A 20,640-nucleotide genomic window follows, 5' to 3' on the forward strand; every position below is an offset into this window, starting at 1 on the left:
GAGACTGACGTTTGCTATGAATTACCACTGCTAACATAATTATGTTGTATACTGCAATTGTACTGTGAAATTATATTCATATTGCTGGTCCGGTTCGTGCATTGCTGTGTGAGGGCTGGGGCGGTGAGAGCGCCCGTGTAATTTCCAGCCACACGCAGCGGCTGTTCCGGGGGCGGCTGAAGGAGCACACGTGCAAACAGAAGCAGCCGGCAGCATACACCAGGCTACAGGAGCCGCTGTATGCGATTAGGATCACACACACAAATACAGTATGCTATAAAAAGTGTGCATCCGACTACCTACACCCACTAAGAAAATACATATATATTTGGTATACCTGACAATATATTTATGTTTAAATTAGCAGGCACATGAAATAGAGGACGCGGAGACATTAATCTAATACCCGGTTTATTAGGATCGGAGTATTGAACATACCACGTTACCTGTAGTGGATAGGAGGTATTATTGTATAACTGCTTATTACAGATTTATAATCCGTGAACCCACACAAGGGGTTGGATTTATCATAGGTGCGGAGTTAAGGGGGGTACTCACGGAGAGATCCATGCTTAAAATCTAAGCAATCTGACTAGATTGCTTAGATTTTAAGCACAGATCACTCGTGTGTAGCCCCCTCAGCGATAGCGATGCGCGACCCCGCACATCGCTATCGCCGGTGCTAGTTTGAGCCTGCATGCAGGCCAATCTAGCACGTCACTCATTTCACCTGCTGGGTGAAATGAGCGGCTCCCCGTCCTCCCCTGCATCGCTCCGCACACATCGCGCTGTGCTGAGCGGCGGGAGAGATGTGTGCTGAGCGGTTCGCTCGGCACACATCTCTCCCGTGTATAGGGCCCTTTACTAGCGATTGCAGAACACCGGCACAATGAACATCTAGCAGCATACAATAGCGGATTCTGAGTAGAACAGGAAGGTACGGGTTAAAGGATCAGCTAGTGACATTCAGTAGATATCTATAATATGAAGTGAAATTCACCTATTAAAAGTGTGGATCCAGCTACCCGCGCCCATCTACAAATAATCATAAATGCACATACTGCACCTTATTATATATTTATACATTAGAAGCCATTGTTCGGAAGGTATAATGCAGCTTTAGAAACAGCACCAGTACAATTGCATTAATAAAGACATACACACACTGAGCTCATTGCGTGTGAAATTAAATGTTACAAAGTAGATGTATGTTTTTATAAACAAAGCTTTATTAAAACAAAGAGTTACATATTATCCATGACAACTGATACTCTTTAGAAAGAGTCATGTAGTATGTGTGACACTTGATACTCTTTATAAATAGATAGTGGGAATTACTGATTAACATTGACTAATAACATCAAGAAGCCAGTAGAATCTCACAAAAATACAAGCTTTGAGTAGCAGTGGGGGCTATTATGCCTTTATTATAAGATACATTTTCAACATAGCAGTGGCAGTCTCTGGTGATTAGAAAAGTTATTTTAACATCACCTTTTTTCAATACTTTTTCACTTACCTTGTCTCCTTGATTTTATATATTTCATATTGCTGTAAATTTTAAATGACAATAATAAAGGATATGTTTTATCTATGAATTAATTATGTAATTGTTAGGTTCTCAGTGCACCCAGGAAACGGCTTCTTTTTCTGTGTGTTTATGTTATGTCTTTCCAAGCCGAGGGTAGCACTCCCAAATAAGAAGAATATGTGGATGCTATATAATTAAATTGTGAATCAAAGGGAACGAGTACATCTATCGCTAAACTGATCCTACTAGTGCGGGAGTATCTCTTGCTCTGTCCATGTATTGTCTGCATGGACTGTCACTTACTTCTGCTAAATCCTTGATTTGTTTTTGGTATACATCGCGTGTGTCCAGTCTCTGAAGCTGTGGTATATGATATAACACATGGGTAGCATAATTCCATAAAAGGCAGACGGGATTGGGAGTGTATTGTGGATCTTTAAGGCCTAAATCCTTTAGGTTTACCAGTCTTGATAAGTTTGTGAGCTCCTGAAAGAATAGAAATATATGACTGAATATACTGGAAAATGCAACATAATATTAGACTCTAGCAGAAATAATACATGTTCACTTTGAGTAATCGGAATTTAATTGAATGTATTTACTCCATACCAGATGATGTCATATTTGTCTTTGACTACATACTGTACGCAGTACTTGGCCCCATTCTCACAGTTCCTTAAAAGACCAGTAACCCCTGCCACCTCTAACCCATAAATTCAAGTAAGCAAATGTATGTATTAAAGGGTTGGAGAGGTGACCATAATAAAAGGTTCACCATTGGGGTAGCTAGAATATGGGATTCTGTACTCAGGGTGAAGATAATGGCTTGTTTGTTAACTGGATTTAGAACTGAGGACTTCAACTAATTGTCTTTAATGGGGTCTGTCACATAGGCACCATAACATTATATTTTCCTATGTACAGTATAACATGCCAATTGCTATACTGTTTGAAACACTGTATCTACAAATTATGTAAGTCAGTTGTTGAAATCAAAATGACCAGTTGTGTTACAACAAGCTGTTACATAAATAGCATGACTCCTGAAAGAAGAGTCTGTGTTTCAGATATGTGTATTGTATATACAGCAAGGGGTGTGAGCTAGATAAATATCACCTAGCGTTTGGTCTAGAGACTGAGGCTATACAGGTGACAAAAATATTTTAAGAGGAACCTACTGTCAGGCAAATCTCCTTCCAGATAAACTGGCCATAGGAGTGATACCTTGCTAGTTTGACAAGTAGACACTGTGTTGTAAGAACAAAGGGGATACGCACCCATATAAGCAAGGCTGCACCAATCAATTAATTTTGGTACCAATCAATTTTGGGTAATCCTAAATGTGGGGGCCTAAGAGCGGCCTCCTGCAAAGATAAAATGTTGGTTGGAATTGAGAAAGTTGTTCCTTCTTTAGGGGAGCAGCTATGAACTGGGAATGTATCATACCTCTTGTCCTTGTGAAACCCCCCCACAACAGAAGTCCCTAAGGTCTCTGTAGCAGGTCCTAGATTTCTGAAACTTACTGTATTCCTTTTTATGCTATTTCTAAAATTATCCTGCAATTACTCTCTGGGGGGGGGGGGGGGGGGGGGTTGATATTAGGCACAATATTATTCTTATTCAATAACCCTGCATGAAAACCCCTCCCCCAATTTTTTGTGCGAAAGTACATAGGTCCCACAATAAGCCATGGACCTGTGTACTTTCTCTGCACTTATAGTGGACAAGAAGGGCATTTCTGCAGATTTGGATTCACCTGCCTCTGGCAAGTGAACCAAACCCCTGATAAGCACAGCTAATTGAATGCCACCCTGTATGTCAATTTACGTAATATCTTTTCGTTTTCGGATTAAATACATTTAATCTAGTGTACTTTCCATGTTTCTTGTTGAACTTTCGAGACTGAGGTCCAATGCCATATATTTATGTGTAATTAAGGGGTCTATTTACTAAGCCTTGGTGGAGATAAACTGGACAGAAATAAAGTACCAACCAATCAGCTCCTAACTAACATTTCACAGGCTGGGTTTGAAAAATGACAGTTAGGAGCCGATTGGCTGGTACTTTTTCTCCATCTACTTTATCTCCATCCAAGGCTTAGTAAATAGACCTCTAAGTGTGAAATATATTTGTTTGGAGAATGTAAGAACTCCCTTAAGGTCCTTAAGCGTGGCAGAAATTGTGTTTTTATCAATGACTAACTAAAATGCACACAGCCACGACCCAGCTGCCCTAGATTGTGATTCTGAGGGCAAACTGGAATTGTGACAGGTATATATATATAAAAAAAAAAGGGAAAAAACAGTTCTACTACTTGGTAATCGTTAATTAGAGATGGAATGGTTGTATTATCATAAATAATTTAATAAGATTTTGTACAAGATAACAAAACTGTTTCTATATGGTAGATAGAAACATAGAATTTGACGGCAGATAAGAACCACTTGGCCCATCTAGTCTGCCCCTTTTTTATTTTATCCTTTAGGCAATCTCAACCCTTTTTTAACCTTAATTCTTCGTAAGGATATTCATATGCCTATCCCAAGCATGTTTAAATTGCCCTACAGTCTTAGCCTCTACCACCTCTGATGGGAGGCTATTCCACTTATCCACTACCCTTTCTGTTAAGTAATTTTTCCTTAAATTTCCCCTGAACCTCCCCCCCTCCAGTCTCAATGTATGCCCTCGAGTTCTAATACTTCTCTTCCTTTGAAGAATGTTTCCCTCCTGAACTTTGTTAAGACCCTTGATATATTTGAAAGTTTCTATCATGTCCCCCCTTTCCCTTCTCTCCTCCAAACTATACATGTTAAGATCTTTTAGCCTTTCCGGGTAAGTTTTGTGATGTAGGCCATGCACCATTTTAGTTGCCCTTCTTTGTACACTCTCTAATGTATTTATAGATATAACAGCAATGAACCACAGAATAAAAAGTGCAATGGTAGTCGATTAAAATAGTTGGAAATGAGTATGCCCCACTATCCTGTAATACCAGGATTAGTGTTCAACTCGTGTCCAGTCCACAAAACAATATAAAGGGATATGTAACATGTTTCTAGTGCAGTACATGGTAGCCCTCCCAACTGTGTTTAATGGGATATATGCAGTTACTTAGCAAGCATAAATATCCAGCAGTGTATATCTACCACAGCCAATTGCAGGGGTTCCTTAATTTGTGAATGTAAATCACACAGGAGTAAGAGTCCATTGGCTTTAACTTGTGGCAAGTGCTATTGTTATTGACATACTTGGGTAGTTGGCAAATCCCAGGCACTGTATGGTTGCTTGCAAAATACAGAAACTTGGTCCAGGCTTTGTCCAAATTGGAGGTAAAATTTAGTCCTGTGATGTATGAGGACCAGTGGGGACATTCCACCCAACATGTGTAGGTTCTACGGCTTTGGTGAGTTATACAAGTCACTGTAGGTGTGAAAAATACCCTGACCAATATGGCTACTGATTACCACCTGTAGCACAGCAACCATTCCATATCTCACATAAAACTTCAAACATATGCAGTCCCCTCTTATCTATAAAGGGTTAGCTAACTATAATATACAGTGCTTCTACCCAAGTAACTATGTTTGGCTATGTACTAGTGGTGCCTACTTGGAAAAGCCTCCCCAATACATGTAAATACAACACTTACTTCCAGTAACTAGATTGTGTGAATTACTCTGTCATATATCGAACCACTTACACTTTGACTCTATTAGAATGCAAGGATTACTTTTTTCTTCAACAGAACAGTCTTCTACAGTTGCAAATAATATTGTCCCGACAATATAAGGTAATACTAACAACACATCAATTATTGAATGATAATCATTTATAACAATACAATACTTCAGTTAAGTTACAACATTAAGAGAAAGACAGGAAGTTCCCCTACAGTTTCTTAAGTGCCCAGCATTAACAAGTTGCCGGTGATAGTCCACCACCTAGATATATATGCATATATATTTTAGTGTACTAGCTTTAAATTAGATATCCAATCATCAAAGCTGTGGAACAATGACAGGTATATGAGAGTAACTTTATATATTGAAGCTTCAATGGTTAGCTGATTGTTCCAACTACGAGGCACTGGACTATGTAGTTTTCTTTTCTACGGATAACAAAGTGCCTGTGATCACAGTCTTACTCTTAACGGTGTATGCTAGATAACACCTATATAAATATTTTGTCAAATAAGAATTACACCGTCTCTCTCTCTCTCTCTCTTGACTTGCTACTTTTGTGTATAGTTCCTGGGGTCTGACTTGAAGTAGCCAATTTAATTATAACAGGTAGTAGCTGGTGTTATCCAGTAGATGGTGCTGTTGCATTGTCTATAATACAGTAAATCAGATTTCTCAGTTAACAAATATGCACTGCTTCTAGCTATAACTACACTCTGACTGGGTTTATGTCAAACCAGTGACCAGCTGCTTAGTCACTAAGGGTAACCAGTCAGCTATATATTAAATGCTGGCTGTACCATGTATAACTGGATGAGAAGCCAGAAAGAGTTAATTGATGGCCAGCATTATAGTAGATCCCTGTTCAGTGTGTGCACGGGGTGAAGGGCATGCTTGGGTTCAGTGGATCACCACGGACCCTCCTCCTTCTCCTCAGCGCCGCTTACTCATTGGGGGCTAGCGGAAGCCTCTGTCTCTCTCTGTTACAGCAGCTTAAATAAGCAGGCTGCTGGCTCAGCCCCCTTACGACGCCGCTTACCACTACTTTGGTATCGGCTGCTTAGCAGTCTCCCTGACGCTACTGACCGGGACCAACTCTCTGCTCCACCTGAAGAACACCCATGAAACCCTTACTGGTTACACTCCCCTAGATGCCTGGCCGCCTATTTACAGCTCAGTGGCTGGTTCGTAACATCCAGGAGGTGAGCGCTGAAGGGGGGACGTCAGTCCGTCTGCCAACTGCAACTGACAACTGTTTTTCCCCCTCAGACGCAAATGTATTAAGTATTAACAAGAGATAAATCTGAGACGCATAATGAGAGATAAATGACCAGCCAATCAGCTCCTAACTGTCATGTCACAGGCTGTGTTTGAAAAATGACAGTTAGGAGCTGGTTGGCTGGTCATTTATCTCTCCTCATGCGTCTCAGATTTATCTCTTGCTAACGCTTAATACATTTGGGTCTCAGGGGCAGATGTATTAAGCCTGGTGAAGTGATCAAGTGGAAGGTGATAACGCACCAGCCAATCAGCTCCTAACTTACATGTCACAGGCTGGGTTTGAAAAAAAGACAGTTAGGAGCTGACTGGCTGGTGCATTATCACCTTCCACTTTATCACTTCACCTGGCTTAATACATCTGCCCCTCAGTGAGGTAAGGCCCTGCCCACTGGCTATCACCCCATATGACTCTGGATGATAGGCCCCACCTACTGCCAATCCAAAAGCTTCTCTACAGCACTGGCCACCAATGTACACAGACCCCAACTTCAACACCTATATCATACATAAATAACAATATAATTTAACCCCCTCACTCCCAAGGTATACATATATTAACTATTATGGGAGCTTTTACCTCACGAATTGTAAATATATACATACAGTATATACATATATGATCACTTAGATATAGACAGAAGATTACCAATTATACCAATGTAATTATGTCCGATAGTCAGAAGGTTACACATAAGTTTTACCTTAGGTAAACAAAAGAAAAAAAATCCATCTAACACAAACGCATACCCGTCAACACTGCCAAGTCAAAAATCGGTACAAATAAGGGAAGGGGGAGTGGGCATGGGTAAAGGGGGATGTGGCTAAGCGACACCCCCATAGGCTTTAATAGGAAACGCTGAAAACCAGTACATAGTCCCTTTTGGTCGGTACAGACCATTAAAAAACGGTACTGTACCGGCTAAAAAGGTACAGTTGGAGGGTATGCAAACGATATATCCCTATTCACAAACATAAGACCATACTTATAGGGTTACACAGAAATAAAATATTATGTAGAAGGCAGACCCACTCATTCTTTATTTATCTGTGGTATTTAATATTTATATATTTTTATAGGAAGACAAGAAAGTGCATGTTTTAAAATGCTTCCCGGTCATGTGACTAAGCAGATTGGGAAGGCTGCAGCGAATATAATAGACCCAGTCAGAGGTAGGGGTGGCATCATCAGTCATGAGACCCAAGCTCTCTTCCAATCTTACAACTTGTAATGTTTACATTCTGGTATGGGTAGTTTACTCCAGTTTTCTCCCTTAGTTCCTGTGCCGGTCACATGACCCAGTCATCAGGGCCGGTGCAAGGTTCTTCGGCACCCTAGGCAAAACATATGCCTGCTGCCCCCCCCCCCCCCCCCCCCCAAAAAAAAAAAAAAAAACCCTCACACAGCCTCTAAAAATTATATTTTAAAAAGCCACTATATGTGACATTTTGCGGGGACCCCCAGACAGGCTACAATGTGTCTGGTGTGTCTGGACACCGTAGGATAGATTACTCCTGAGTGCGGCCGAAATGAAGATTTATACATTGAATGCAATGCAGTATATATATATATATATATATATATATATATATATATATATAACTATCACACACACACCAGTAGAGGAATGGAGCACTGACAAGGAGCCCCAGTAAAGCAAAGAATTCTGCCCATAAAAATGTATAATAGGGACCAATCCGAGGCGACTACATTGCAGGCTGCAGAAGACAGGGAACAGCAGCAGGGGAGCCGCCCGCAGTCTGCTCCGCAGTGTAGCACCAGTCCCTCACTTAGCACAACATAATTATCCCTGCAGGACTCGTCCCATATGCAGAGTGTGTTCTTGTGGTGCGGGGCGGGGAATATGTCGGCGCGGAGAGGAGCAGAAGAACTGTTACAATAGCCGGCAGCACGCTGCATACTCTATGTGCATAGAGTATTAGAGCCACTGCCGATGGGTTACACTCACACTGACAGCGCTGCAGGGATGCCGCGACCGCCCAACTGTTATCAGCCGCCCGCCAGCGCTGTCAGTGTGAGTGTAACCCATCGGCAGCGGCTCTAATACTCTATGCACATAGAGTATGCAGCGTGCTGCTGGCTATTGTAACAGTTCTTCTGCTCCTCTCCACGCCGACATATTCCCGCCCCGCACCACAAGAACACACTCTGCTTACGGGGCGTGCTGCCGGCTAGTGGTACCGTACGTACAGTTCTTCTGCTCCTCTCCGCGTCTCCGGTAACGCTTGAAATATTCCTCCTCTTAAGAGGAGGAGCTGAGTAAGAGTAAGCGTGACCTGCCGCCCTCCAGTAGCCGCCGCCCATAGGCAGCTGCCTAAAGCTGCCTAGTGGTGGCGCCGGCTCTGCCAGTCATATGCACAGGAGCAAACTACTCAGCCACAGTGTTTCAGTATCTGGCCATCAGTCTCCCGTCAGAGTTGATCCCAAAGGCCAGGTGCTGGTCATGTGACACGGTCATGTGCAAGGGAGCATCTCACTACATCTCCCAGCATTCATTCTCATTGTTGATCGTATAAAAGGGAGCGGTGATAATGACATCACACATAGGGGAGGGAGTATTAGCCACATGTCCTTCAAACAGCCTATCACAATTGGAAGTTCACTGCCCCCATAGCCAGGATAAAACCATTTGACTCAGGGCAACCAAGGAAACTAACATAAACAACTGTATAAATAACTAGCTGTTTTACCCATCCTTCGCACAGGAGTTACTGATTTTCACGGTTGTAAATATGAGTGTTAAAAATTTGGTAAATCTATAGAGCTGTAGATTTGAGACGTCTTAATGTAAGTAAATATTAATCCATGGTTCTTGGCATTATCCGAGGAGCACCTGTAGCAGATATGGTAAAGAGTGACAGGACCATTTATGTAGTTTATTAAATTCTACACACTGGAGGTGCAATCCAAATTTTGATCCGATTGTACGTTTGGACGTTATCGTTCACACAACGCAAGCCACGCATCAGTAATGACGTAATTATGTCAATCCCCCTTTTCATCCCCTTAGGGGAGATTTATATAGACTTCTAATTAAGTGTTTTCCTATTTTTCACCTGAAGAATACCCATGGTAAATAAATGTCATCTTCCTAATGTATCGGGAAGTAAGAGAATAATGGCCCATACACACGGTGAGATTCTCACTATGCAACAGGGGCTAGGTGGGTACATAGTCAGTATCGCAAGCACACTCAGTATGTGCTTGCGATACTGACTATGTGCGATTTTGGCGGGTGTGGTTCATCAAATCGACAGTATCTAGGTCGACAATGTTTAGGTCGACCACTATAGGTCGACAGTCACTAGGTCGACATGGTTGGAAGGTCGACAGGGTTTCTATGTCGACATGTGCTAGGTCGACATGTCTAAAGGTCGACATGAGGATTTTTTTTTTTTTGGGTGTCGTTTTCTTCGTAGAGTGACCGGGATCCCAAATTAGTGCACCGCTTCGCTCGCCATGCTTCGGGCATGGTGCCTTCGCTCCACTACCGCTTCGCTCGGCACAGATTACCGTTCCAATCGTAGTCCACGTGGATCGTTAAGTATGAAAAAATTAAAAAAAAGAAAAAAAATTGAAAAACTCATGTCGACCTTTAGACCTGTCGACCTAGCACATGTCGACCTAGAACCCTGTCGACCTTCCATCCATGTCGACCTAGTGACTGTCGACCTATAGTGGCCGACCTAGATACTGTCGATCTTCAGACCGGATCCCGATTTTGGCTAAGTGTCAATTTTGACTATCTCTTCTATAGAGATAGTCAACATTGACTTGCCTGCACAGTCTATCTATTCCGCGTATCGGCATCGAATCGGGATCGCAAGGTGACTTTCACCTTGCGATCTGCACTAACTTTACTTACGATTTTGACTATATATAGAAAATCGTAAGAAAAAAACTCACCATGTGTACACACCATTAGTTATGACTGAGTAAGCGAGTGGGTGTTAGTGAGGGTCTTCGCATCTATATATCTAGATAGATAGATAGATAGATAGATAGATAGATAGATAGATAGATAGATAGATAGATAGATAGATAGATAGATGCATATAGCTGAAATATCTTCTTAGCAGAACACGCAGGTTATATATAAAATCTATCACATGCTGTATATTTTAACACATTTATATATTTGGAATCGTAACAGGGTCTAAGAGGAAAATTTCTTTCATTCTTTGTTAATATAAAACAGCAGCTGGGTATTCAGTCATTATGTTGACATTTAGAATGTTGACACCAGAATGTCGACATGTACTGAATGTCAACATGGATGTTACACCAACATGTGAAACGTCAAAATATCCAATGCCAACATGGTCATAATATATACTATTTATAGGACAATGTCTTTTCCTAAATAGAAACAGTGCATATCATTTTGAACATCACACTTTTTGACAAGTATGCCTTACATATTTACTAGGGAGAAAACTGAATACTCTATGCTAGAGATACACTAGCAAAAATCATATTAGAGTGTACTTTCAGGCAGGACTAAATATATATTATTGTAAGGGAAATTATAAGAGCACCATGATATTCAGATAAAATTATCTATAAATACCTTAAAAGAAGATATTTTATTGCCAGACAGATTTAACCGCTCAAGACAAATGTTTGGATCTAAACAATTTCCTGTAAAAAAAAAAAAAAATACAAGTGACACACTTATTATGAACCACAGACTGATAGGGTCTACCACTTACTAGACAGAACTTACAATGATAAATTGGGAATATTTAGGGGAAGAAAAAAATTAAAGCAGAAGGTCAAACAATTACATACATACATACAGTATTTGTTGTGCATTGTCTTGCAGTAATTTGCTAATTGCTACCTAAGGACCATGTATTCAGGATGAGTAACAAACCTATTTGTTTATTATACACAAATAGGTGAAATAAGCAATAGGCAATCACAATAGTTGATGTTATCAATAAAAAGAAGTTTAAAAATTAATTCTTAAAACAGAATACATTCACTATTCAATGCATAAATATTGAGAAGAAAAAAAATACATGCTGGCAAAATGAACTGGGCATTTGATGTACGATTTACATATAACTGTGTATTTATTTCTTTTCCATCATACAGTATACTGCAAAGTGCAACAATATTTTAAAAATGTATCAAACTTTTTGTAACCAGTTACAATAATAATGTCATGTACAGTTGACTACATCGGTATCATTGTCATAGACAATTGCATATACATTATAAAAAGACAAAGGTTTATGCTAACCCATAGAGCAGGCTTTTTCAACCAGTGTGCCGTGGCACACTAGTGTGCCGTGACCAGTTGCGAGCCAGAGCAGCTTCCTGCACCTTCAGAGTGAACTGTTGGCCCGGGCTCTTCTTAGAGGTTTAGTCGTGCTCTGGCCGTGACCTATGCCTTGAAGATGCGGCGGTATGATATCATAGGTCACGGCCAGCCGCATCTCACAACCCAGCCAGCCCACCCGCCTGCATACACATCTTCCAGTTCCTGCCTGCATACATAACTTTCCTTGCCAACCCACATCCACTCCTACCTGACTGCCCACTGCTCAGTATTCGCAGCACTCCACTATGAACAACCCCCACCACTGAGAGACAGGAAGGAGGACAGCTGACTGGTAGGGGCTAATATTTGTTATTTTAGTTCTGCTGTGGGGAACAAAAGGATTTATGTGGGGAACAATGTGAATAATTCATGTGGGGAGCAATAGGATTTATGTGGGGAGAAATGTGATTGATTTATGTGTGAGCAACATGATTTATGTGGGGAGCAATATAACCGATTTATGTGGGGAGCAATAGGATTTATGTATTGAGCAACATGATTTATGTGGGGAGCAATGTGATTGTTTTTTCTGTGTAGGCCAAAGTATGTGTGGATTTTATTTTACTGTGAGGGCCAATGTGTGTGTTTTTTTTTCTTCCTGTGGGGAACTTATGGTGTGCCTTAGCAATTTTAAAATATTGTTCGGTGTGCCGCAAGTAGATAAAAGGTTGAAAATCACTGCCATAGAGAGTGGAAACTTACTGGAAGTGTGGGTATAAAAAGCTCAAATGAACCCATGGGAACTACTCTTTGAAAAAGCTCACAGTACTTTGGAGCGAAATCGGTTAGAGAAAGGACCACCCACATTGTTCTACTATCCAGCATTGACTCAGGATATCCCGGTTGAATCCCACATTTGGGATCTTGGGATGGACTGAGACCAATCAGATGCCGCTCACCTGTGTGCACACTGCAGAGCATCACTTTGCCTACAGTGATCCTGCAACACAGCAGGGTGCCCAGGCCAACCACGCAGGACGCTTGTGGTCTGCCATCTGCTATCAGCACATCCTGAGTGAACAAAAAAACGCTTTGGGGTGTCCCAGGACTTACAGCCGGCCACATACATCGTAATATGAGCTGTGATTCGGCACCACTTATACAGCAGATTCAGTGATAGTTGGACGGCACCAGTCATCAGGAGGGAACCATTCTTCAAAGGAAGAGAAGTATTAGAACTCGAGGACATACACGGAGACTGGAGGTGGGGGAGGTTCAGGGGAAATTTTAGGATAAATTACTTCACAGAAAGGGTAGTGGATAAATGGAATAGCATCTCATCAGAGGTGGTAGAGGCTAAGCCTGTAGAGCAATTTAAACATGCTTGGGATAGGCATATGAATATCCTTACAAAGAACTAAGGTTCAAAAAGGGTTGAGATTGCCTAAAGGATAAAAAAAAAGGGGCAGACTAGATGGGCCACGTGGTTCTTATCTGCCATCAAATTCTATGTTTCTATGTATATATGCTTTATAGCCTCCCAAAACCAGCCAGATTACAGGTACATTGGGAGAAGTGCAGTGAGGAGAGATCTGGACAATCTAAAACAAGCAGGCTGTGTCTCCCTGCGAGTCTGAAAGCACATATACTTCATTTTAACACCTGGAAAAACTACAGGCATGTTCAGTTCTGTTGCTTGAATATTCTGGACACAGTAGAAATCATTCCTCTCATTTTAGCAATTCTATATGAACTTCAGTGCTGCGTCACTTTATAGAATACAGACTTTTCCCTCTTCAGTGTATACAAAGGATTTGTGTGATCGGAAGTCTGCATTGGGGCAGATGTACAGTATTAACCTGGAGAAGGCATAAGGAAGTGATAAATCAGTGATCAATGCAAGGTGATAAACGTACCAGCCAATCAGCTCCAATACGTAAATGAACAGTTAGGAGCTGATTGGCTGGTGTGTTTATCACCTTGCATTATCACTGGTTTATCACTTCCTTATGCCTTCTTCCAGGTTAATACATCTGTCCCATTGTTTGGAGTAGGAGAATAAATATATAGCATGCTATATTCATATAGGGACAGCACTTTGAAAGAAACTTTTGTCTTTTTATAATGTATATGCAATTGTTTATGACTGGGGGGATAATTCAGACCTGATCGCTGGGCAGCGATTTTTGCAGCCCTGCGATCGGATAGTTGCCGCCTACAGGGGGAGTGTATTTCAGTTGTGCAAGTGTGCGAACGCATGTGTAGCAGAGCTGCACAAACTGATTTTGTGCAGTCTCTGCGCAGCCCAGGGCTTACTCAGCCACTGCGATCACTTCAGCCTGTCCGGGACCGGATTTGACGTCAGGCACCCTCTCTACCAATGCTTGGACATGCCTGCGTTTTTCCATACACTCCTTGAAAACGATTAGTTGACACCCACAAACAGCCTCTTCATGTCAATCTCCTAGCGATCGCCGGTCTGTTCGGAATTTTCGCACCATCCCGTCGCTGACCGGTGATCCCCGTTGCTGCGGTCCATCGCGCCTGCGCATTGCGGTGCAAACGCAGTTCAGATCTGATCGCAGGCTGTGAGAAAACGCAGCCTAGCGATCAGGTCTGAATCGACCCCAATGATACCTATGTAGTGAACTGTACATGACATTGATATTATTGGAACCGGTTACAAAAAGTTTAATATATTTTTAAAATATTGTTGCACTTTGCAGTACATGATACAAAAATATATTTCATAGTAGTTGTGTGGTATTTTTTCCTCAAATCAGACTTCATGGTGAGAAAAATCAGCACAGACTCTCCAAAAAAAATTTATTTTTTAAATTAGGTTTACTCCAGTTTGTTTGGCTGTTGTCACACATATATATGTACACAAGCATATATAGATAGTTTGCTGCTAATCTGATTATTGAACTATAGAGTCGTTTTGTATATGTAATGAATTAGTGCCTAGAACAGTGGTTCTCAAACTGTGTGCCGTGGCACCCTGGGGTGCCACGGGACATTTGCAGGGGTGCCTCAGGTTGGTGGTCCAGGACCAATTCAAATTATTTATGGTCAATGTAATAGGCAGCACCAGTGCTGGTGGCTGCAAGTCATAAAATACAGGGACAAACAGAAGCAAATCTTGTACCTTGCCACACAATTGAACCTAAGGATGACATAAAAACACACTTTACTTAATTTAATATTTCTTCTAAATTTCTCAAAAAAAAACAACTTTTGATCTAGGGGTGCCGTGAAAAAAAAATGAGATTTATGGTAAGAACTTACTATTGTTAAATCACTTTCTGCGAGGTACACTGGGCTCCACAAGGATTGACATCAAGGTGTAGAGTAGGATCTAGATCCGAGGCACCAACAGGCTCAAAGCTTTTGACTGTTCCCAAGATGCACAGCACCACCTCCTCTATAACCCCGCCTCCATGCACAGGGAGCTCAATTTCGTTAACCAGACCAATGCAGTAGCAGGTACCAGAGACGAAAACCGCTCGTAGCCAATTACACCACATACTCACCGCAGGAGAGGGTTTCAGCGGCTATGCCAATACCAACCCAAAGAAGCTAAGTGCGTCAGGGTGGGCGCCTTATGGAGCCCAGTGTACCTCGCAGAAAGAGATTTAACAACGGTAAGTTCTTACCATAAATATCGTTTTCTGCTGCGGGGTACACTGGGCTCCACAAGGATCAACATCGGGGATGTCCTAAAGCAGTTCCTTATGGGAGGGGACGCACTGTAGCGGGCACAAGAACCCGGCGTCCAAAGGAAGCATCCTGGGAAGCGGCGGTATCAAAGGCAGAGAACCTTATAAACGTGTTAACCGAGGACCACGTAGCCGCCTTGCACAATTTTTCAAGGGTCGCACCACGGTGGGCCGCCCAAGAAGGAACAACCAACCGAGAAGAATGGGCTTTGATGGTAGCAGGAACCGCATGACCAGCCTGTACATAAGCATGTGCAATCACCATTCTAATCCATCTGACCAGAGTCTGCTTGGAAGCAGGCCTGCCACGTTTGTGAAAACCAAACAACACGAAAAGAGAATCAGATTTCCTACAGGAGGAAGTTCTCTTCACATAGATACGGAGAGCCCGTACCACATCCAAAGACCGCTCTTTGGTAGACAACTCAGGAGAATTAAAGGCTGGAACCACAATCTCCTGGTTAAGGTGGAATGAAGATACCACCTTGGGTAAATAACCTGGCCGTGTCTCCTCAGAACCATCCGGTGAAATATCAAATAGGGAGACCTACAGGATAAGGCACCCAAGTCCAAGACCCTTCTAGCTGAAGCAATTGCCAGAAAGAATAGGACCTTAAGGGAAAGCCACTTAAGGTCAGCCCAGGCAAGAAGCTCAAACGGAGACTCTTGCAAGGCCTCCAAAACCACCAACAAGTCCCAAGGGGCCACAGGTGGCACATAAGGAGGCTGATTCCGCAACACACCCTGAGTGAATGTATGGACATCAGGTAGGGTAGCAATTTTCCTCTGAAACCAAACCGACAAGGCAGAGATGTGAACCTTGAGTGAGGCCAGACGCAGGCCTAAGTCCAGGCCCTGTTGTAGAAAGGCCAATAGTTTGACCGTACTAAACTTGAAAACGTCATGATTGTGAGACGCACACCAAGTAAAGTAAGCATTCCAGACCCTGTGATACAGTATATCCGAGCAGAAGCCGGCTTACGGACCTTCAACAACGACCGCCTCAGAAAAACCCTTAGGATCTCAGGACGGAAGCTTCAAGAGCCATGCCGTCAAAGCCAGACGGGCCAAATCCTGGTAAACACAAGGGTCCTGAATAAGGAGGACTGATCATTGTGGAACTAGAAGGGGACGATCGCACGAGAGACCAAGCAGATCGGAGAACCAGTGCTGTCTGGGCCACGCTGGAACGACGAGAAGCAGGTTTCCTCCTTCTTGCTTGAACTTCCGTAGTACTCTGGGCAGGAGTGACACTGGAGGGAACACATACGGCAGCTGGAAGTTCCATGGAATTGCCAAAGCGTCCAAAAACGCAGCCTGAGGATCCCTTGCTCTTGTTCCGAAGACCGGAACCTTGTGATTGTGTTGAGACACCATCAGATCCACACGTATCAACCAGAAGTTGAAACACCTCCGGATGGAGGCTCTACTCTCCAGCGTATACATCCTGAGTGCTGAGATAGTCCGCTTCCCAGTCAGAACGCCCGGAATGAACACTGCGGATATGGCCGGCAGATGGCGTTCAGCCCACTGAAGAATCCGTGATACTTCCCTCAGTGCCATGCGGCTTTGAGTGCCACCTTGATGATTGATGTACGCCACCGTGGTGGCGTTGTCCGACTGTACTTGAACAGGTCTGTTCTGTATTAGATGCTGGGCCATTGTCAATGCACTGAACACTGCCCGCAGTTCCAGAAAATTGATCGGGAGCAGAGACTCCTCCTTGGTCAACCGACCTTGAAGAGAGTGTTGTTCCAACACCACGCCCCAACCTCTCAGACTGGCATCCGTCGTCAGAAGGACCCAGTCGGATATCCAGAAGGGATGGCCCCTGCTCAATTGTTGGTCCTGTAGCCACCAGCTCAGTGACAGGCGTATCTCCGGAGACAAAGAGATCATGTGAGATCTGATCCGGTGAGGCCGGCCGTCCCACTTGTCCAGAATTTATTTCTGCAGAGGACGAGAGTGGAACTGAGCATACTCCACCATGTCGAAAGCCGACACCATAAGACTCACCAGCACTTGCATTGCCGAATGAATCGTCACTTGCGGACGAGATAGGAAGCATCGAATCCTGTCCTGAAGCGTCAGGACCTTCTCCTGAGACAGGAGCAACCGTTGGTTGTGAGTGTCCAATAACGCTCCCAGATGCAACATGCTCTGAGCAGGAACCAGGGTGGACTTTTTCCAGTTGATCAGCCACCCGTGGGCTTTCATGCACTGGACCGTCAGATCGAGATGACACAGGAGAAGTTCTGGGGAATTCGCCAGGATCAACAAATCGTCCAAGTACGGTAGGATCCTGACCCCTTGACGGCGGAGTGTAGCCATCATGACCTCCATAACTTTGGTGAAGACTCGGGGAGCAGTTGTCAAACCAAAGGGTAACGGACGAAATTGGTAATGAAGGTTGCCCACCGCAAACCTCAGGTACTGCTGATGAGATACCGCAATAGGAATATGTAGGTAGCCATCCTGTATGTCCAGGGAGACCACATAGTCCCCAGGCTCCAAGGCGCAGTGATTCCATACGAAAATAAGATTTTACTCACCGGTAAATCTATTTCTCGTAGTCCGTAGTGGATGCTGGGACTCCGTAAGGACCATGGGGATTAGCGGCTCCGCAGGAGACTGGGCACAACTAAAGAAAGCTTTAGGACTACCTGGTGTGCACTGGCTCCTCCCACTAAGACCCTCCTCCAGACCTCAGTTAGGATACTGTGCCCGGAAGAGCTGACACAAATAGGAAGGATTTTGAATCCCGGGTAAGACTCATACCAGCCACACCAATCACACCGTATAACTCGTGATACTATACCCAGTTAACAGTATGAAATATAACTGAGCCTCTCAACAGATGGCTCAACAATAACCCTTTAGTTAGGCAATAACTATAAACAAGTATTGCAGACAATCCGCACTTGGGATGGGCGCCCAGCATCCACTACGGACTACGAGAAATAGATTTACCGGTGAGTAAAATTTTATTTTCTCTGACGTCCTAAGTGGATGCTGGGACTGCGTAAGGACCATGGGGATTATACCAAAGCTCCCAAACGGGCGGGAGAGTGCGGATGACTCTGCAGCACCTAATGAGCAATCTCTAGGTCCTCCTCAGCCAGGGTATCAAACTTGTAGACTGTTGCAAAAATGTTTGAACCCGACCAAGTACCAGCTCGGCAAAGTTGTAAAGCCGAGACCCCTCGGGCAGCCGCCCAAGAAGAGCCCACTTTCCTCGTGGAATGGGCTTTTACAGATTTAGGGTGCAGCAGTCCAGCCGCAGCATGTGCAAGTTGAATCGTGCTACAGATCCAGCGAGCAATAGTCTGCTTAGAAGCAGGAGGACCCAGCTTGTTGGGTGCATACAGGATAAATAGCGAGTCAGTTTTCCTGACTCCAGCCGCCCTGGAAACATATACTTTTCAGGGCCCTGACTACGTCCAGTAACTTGGAATCCTCCAAGTCCCAAGTAGCCGCAGGCACCACAATAGGTTGGTTCACATGAAAAACTGATACCACCTTAGGAAGGAATTGGGAACGAGTCCTCAATTCCGCCTTATCCATATAAAATACAGATAAGGGCTTTTGTATGACAAAGCCGCCAATTCTGATACACGCCTGGCCGACGCCACGGCCCACAGCATGACCACTTTCCACGTGAGGTATTGTAGCTCCACGGATTTAAGTGGCTCAACCCAATGCGACTTCAGGAAATCCAACACCACGTTGAGATCCCACGGTGCCACTTGAGGCACAAACGGGGGCTGACTATGCAGCACTCCCTTAACAAAAGTCCGAACTTCAGGCAGTGAAGCCAATTCTATTTTGGAAGAAAATCGATAGAGCCGAAATCTGGACCTTCATGGAACCCAATTTTAGGCCCATAGTCACCTCTGACTGTAGTACGTGCAGAAATCGACCTAGCTGAAATTTCTCCTTTGGGGCCTTCCTGGCCTCACAGCACGCAACATATTTCCACCATATGCGGTGATAATGGTTTGCGTTCACTTCTTTCCTAGCTTTAAATAGTGTAGGGATAACTTCCTCCGGAATGCCCTTTTCCTTCAGGATCCGGCGTTCAACCGCCATGCCGTCAAACGCAGCCGCGGTACGTCTTGGAACAGACAGGCCCCCTGCTGCCGCAGGTCCTGTCTGAGCGGCAGAGGCCATGGGTCCTCTGAGATCATTTCTTGGAGTTCTGGTTACCAAGCTCTTCTTTGCCAACCCGGAACAATGAGTATAGTTCTTACTCCTCTCCTTCTTATTATTCTCATTACCCTGGGTAAGAGAGGCAGAGAAGGGAACACATACACCGACTGGTACACCCACGGTGTTACCAGAGCGTCCACAGCTATCGCCTGAGGGTCCCTTGACCTGGCGCAATATCTTTGTAGCTTTTTGTTGAGGCGGGACGCCATCATGTCCACCTGTGGCCTTTCCCAACGGTGTACAATCATTTGGAAAACTTCTGGATGAAGTCACCACTCTCCCGGGTGGAGGTCGTGTCTTCTGAGAAAGTCTGCTTCTCAGTTGTCCACTCCGGGAATGAACACTGCTGACAGTGCTAACACATGATTTTCCGCCCATCGGAGAATCCTTGTGGCTTCTGCCATCGCCATCCTGCTTCTTGTGTCGCCCTGTCGGTTTACATGAGCGACCGCCGTGATGTTGTCTGACTGGATCAGCACCGGCCGGTGTTGAAGCAGGGGTCTAGCCTGACTTAGGGCATTGTAAATGGCCCTTAGTTCCAGAATATTTATGTGTAGGGAAGTCTCCTGACTTTTCCATAGCCTTGGAAGTTTCTTCCCTGTGTGACTGACCCCCAGCCTCGGAGGCTGGCATCCGTGGTCACCAGGACCCAGTCCTGTATGCCGAATCTGCGGCCCCCTAGAAGATGAGCACTCTGCAGCCACCACAACAGCGACACCCTGGCCCTTGGAGACAGGGTTATCCGCCGATGCATCTGAAGATGCGACCCGGACCACTTGTCCAACAGATCCCACTGGAAAATCCTTGCATGGGACCTGGCGAATGGAATTTCTTCGTAAGAAGCTACCATCCTTCCCAGGGCTCGCGTGCATTGATGCACCGACACCTGTATACGTATTAGGAGGTCTCTGTCTAGAGACGACAACTCCTTG

The 20,640-nt window shown here is 44.0% G+C and overlaps 1 protein-coding gene across 7 annotated transcripts in view; it reads right to left on the minus strand.

Annotated features, from left to right (window-relative positions):
* Positions 1-20,640, minus strand: part of LRRC9 (leucine rich repeat containing 9) — a 667,090-nt gene that overhangs the window by 444,382 nt on the left and 202,068 nt on the right. For all 7 annotated transcript variants that reach the window (XM_063947768.1, XM_063947765.1, XM_063947766.1 and 4 more), the window contains 2 exons: positions 11,082-11,152; positions 1,835-2,017 (listed from right to left, as the gene is read on the minus strand). In XM_063947768.1, the coding sequence (XP_063803838.1) occupies positions 1,835-2,017; positions 11,082-11,152 (254 nt within the window). The remainder of the gene's footprint in view (positions 1-1,834; positions 2,018-11,081; positions 11,153-20,640) is intronic.

This window comes from Pseudophryne corroboree, chromosome 12 (assembly GCF_028390025.1).
Source record: "Pseudophryne corroboree isolate aPseCor3 chromosome 12, aPseCor3.hap2, whole genome shotgun sequence".
Taxonomy (NCBI): Eukaryota; Metazoa; Chordata; class Amphibia; order Anura; family Myobatrachidae; genus Pseudophryne; species Pseudophryne corroboree.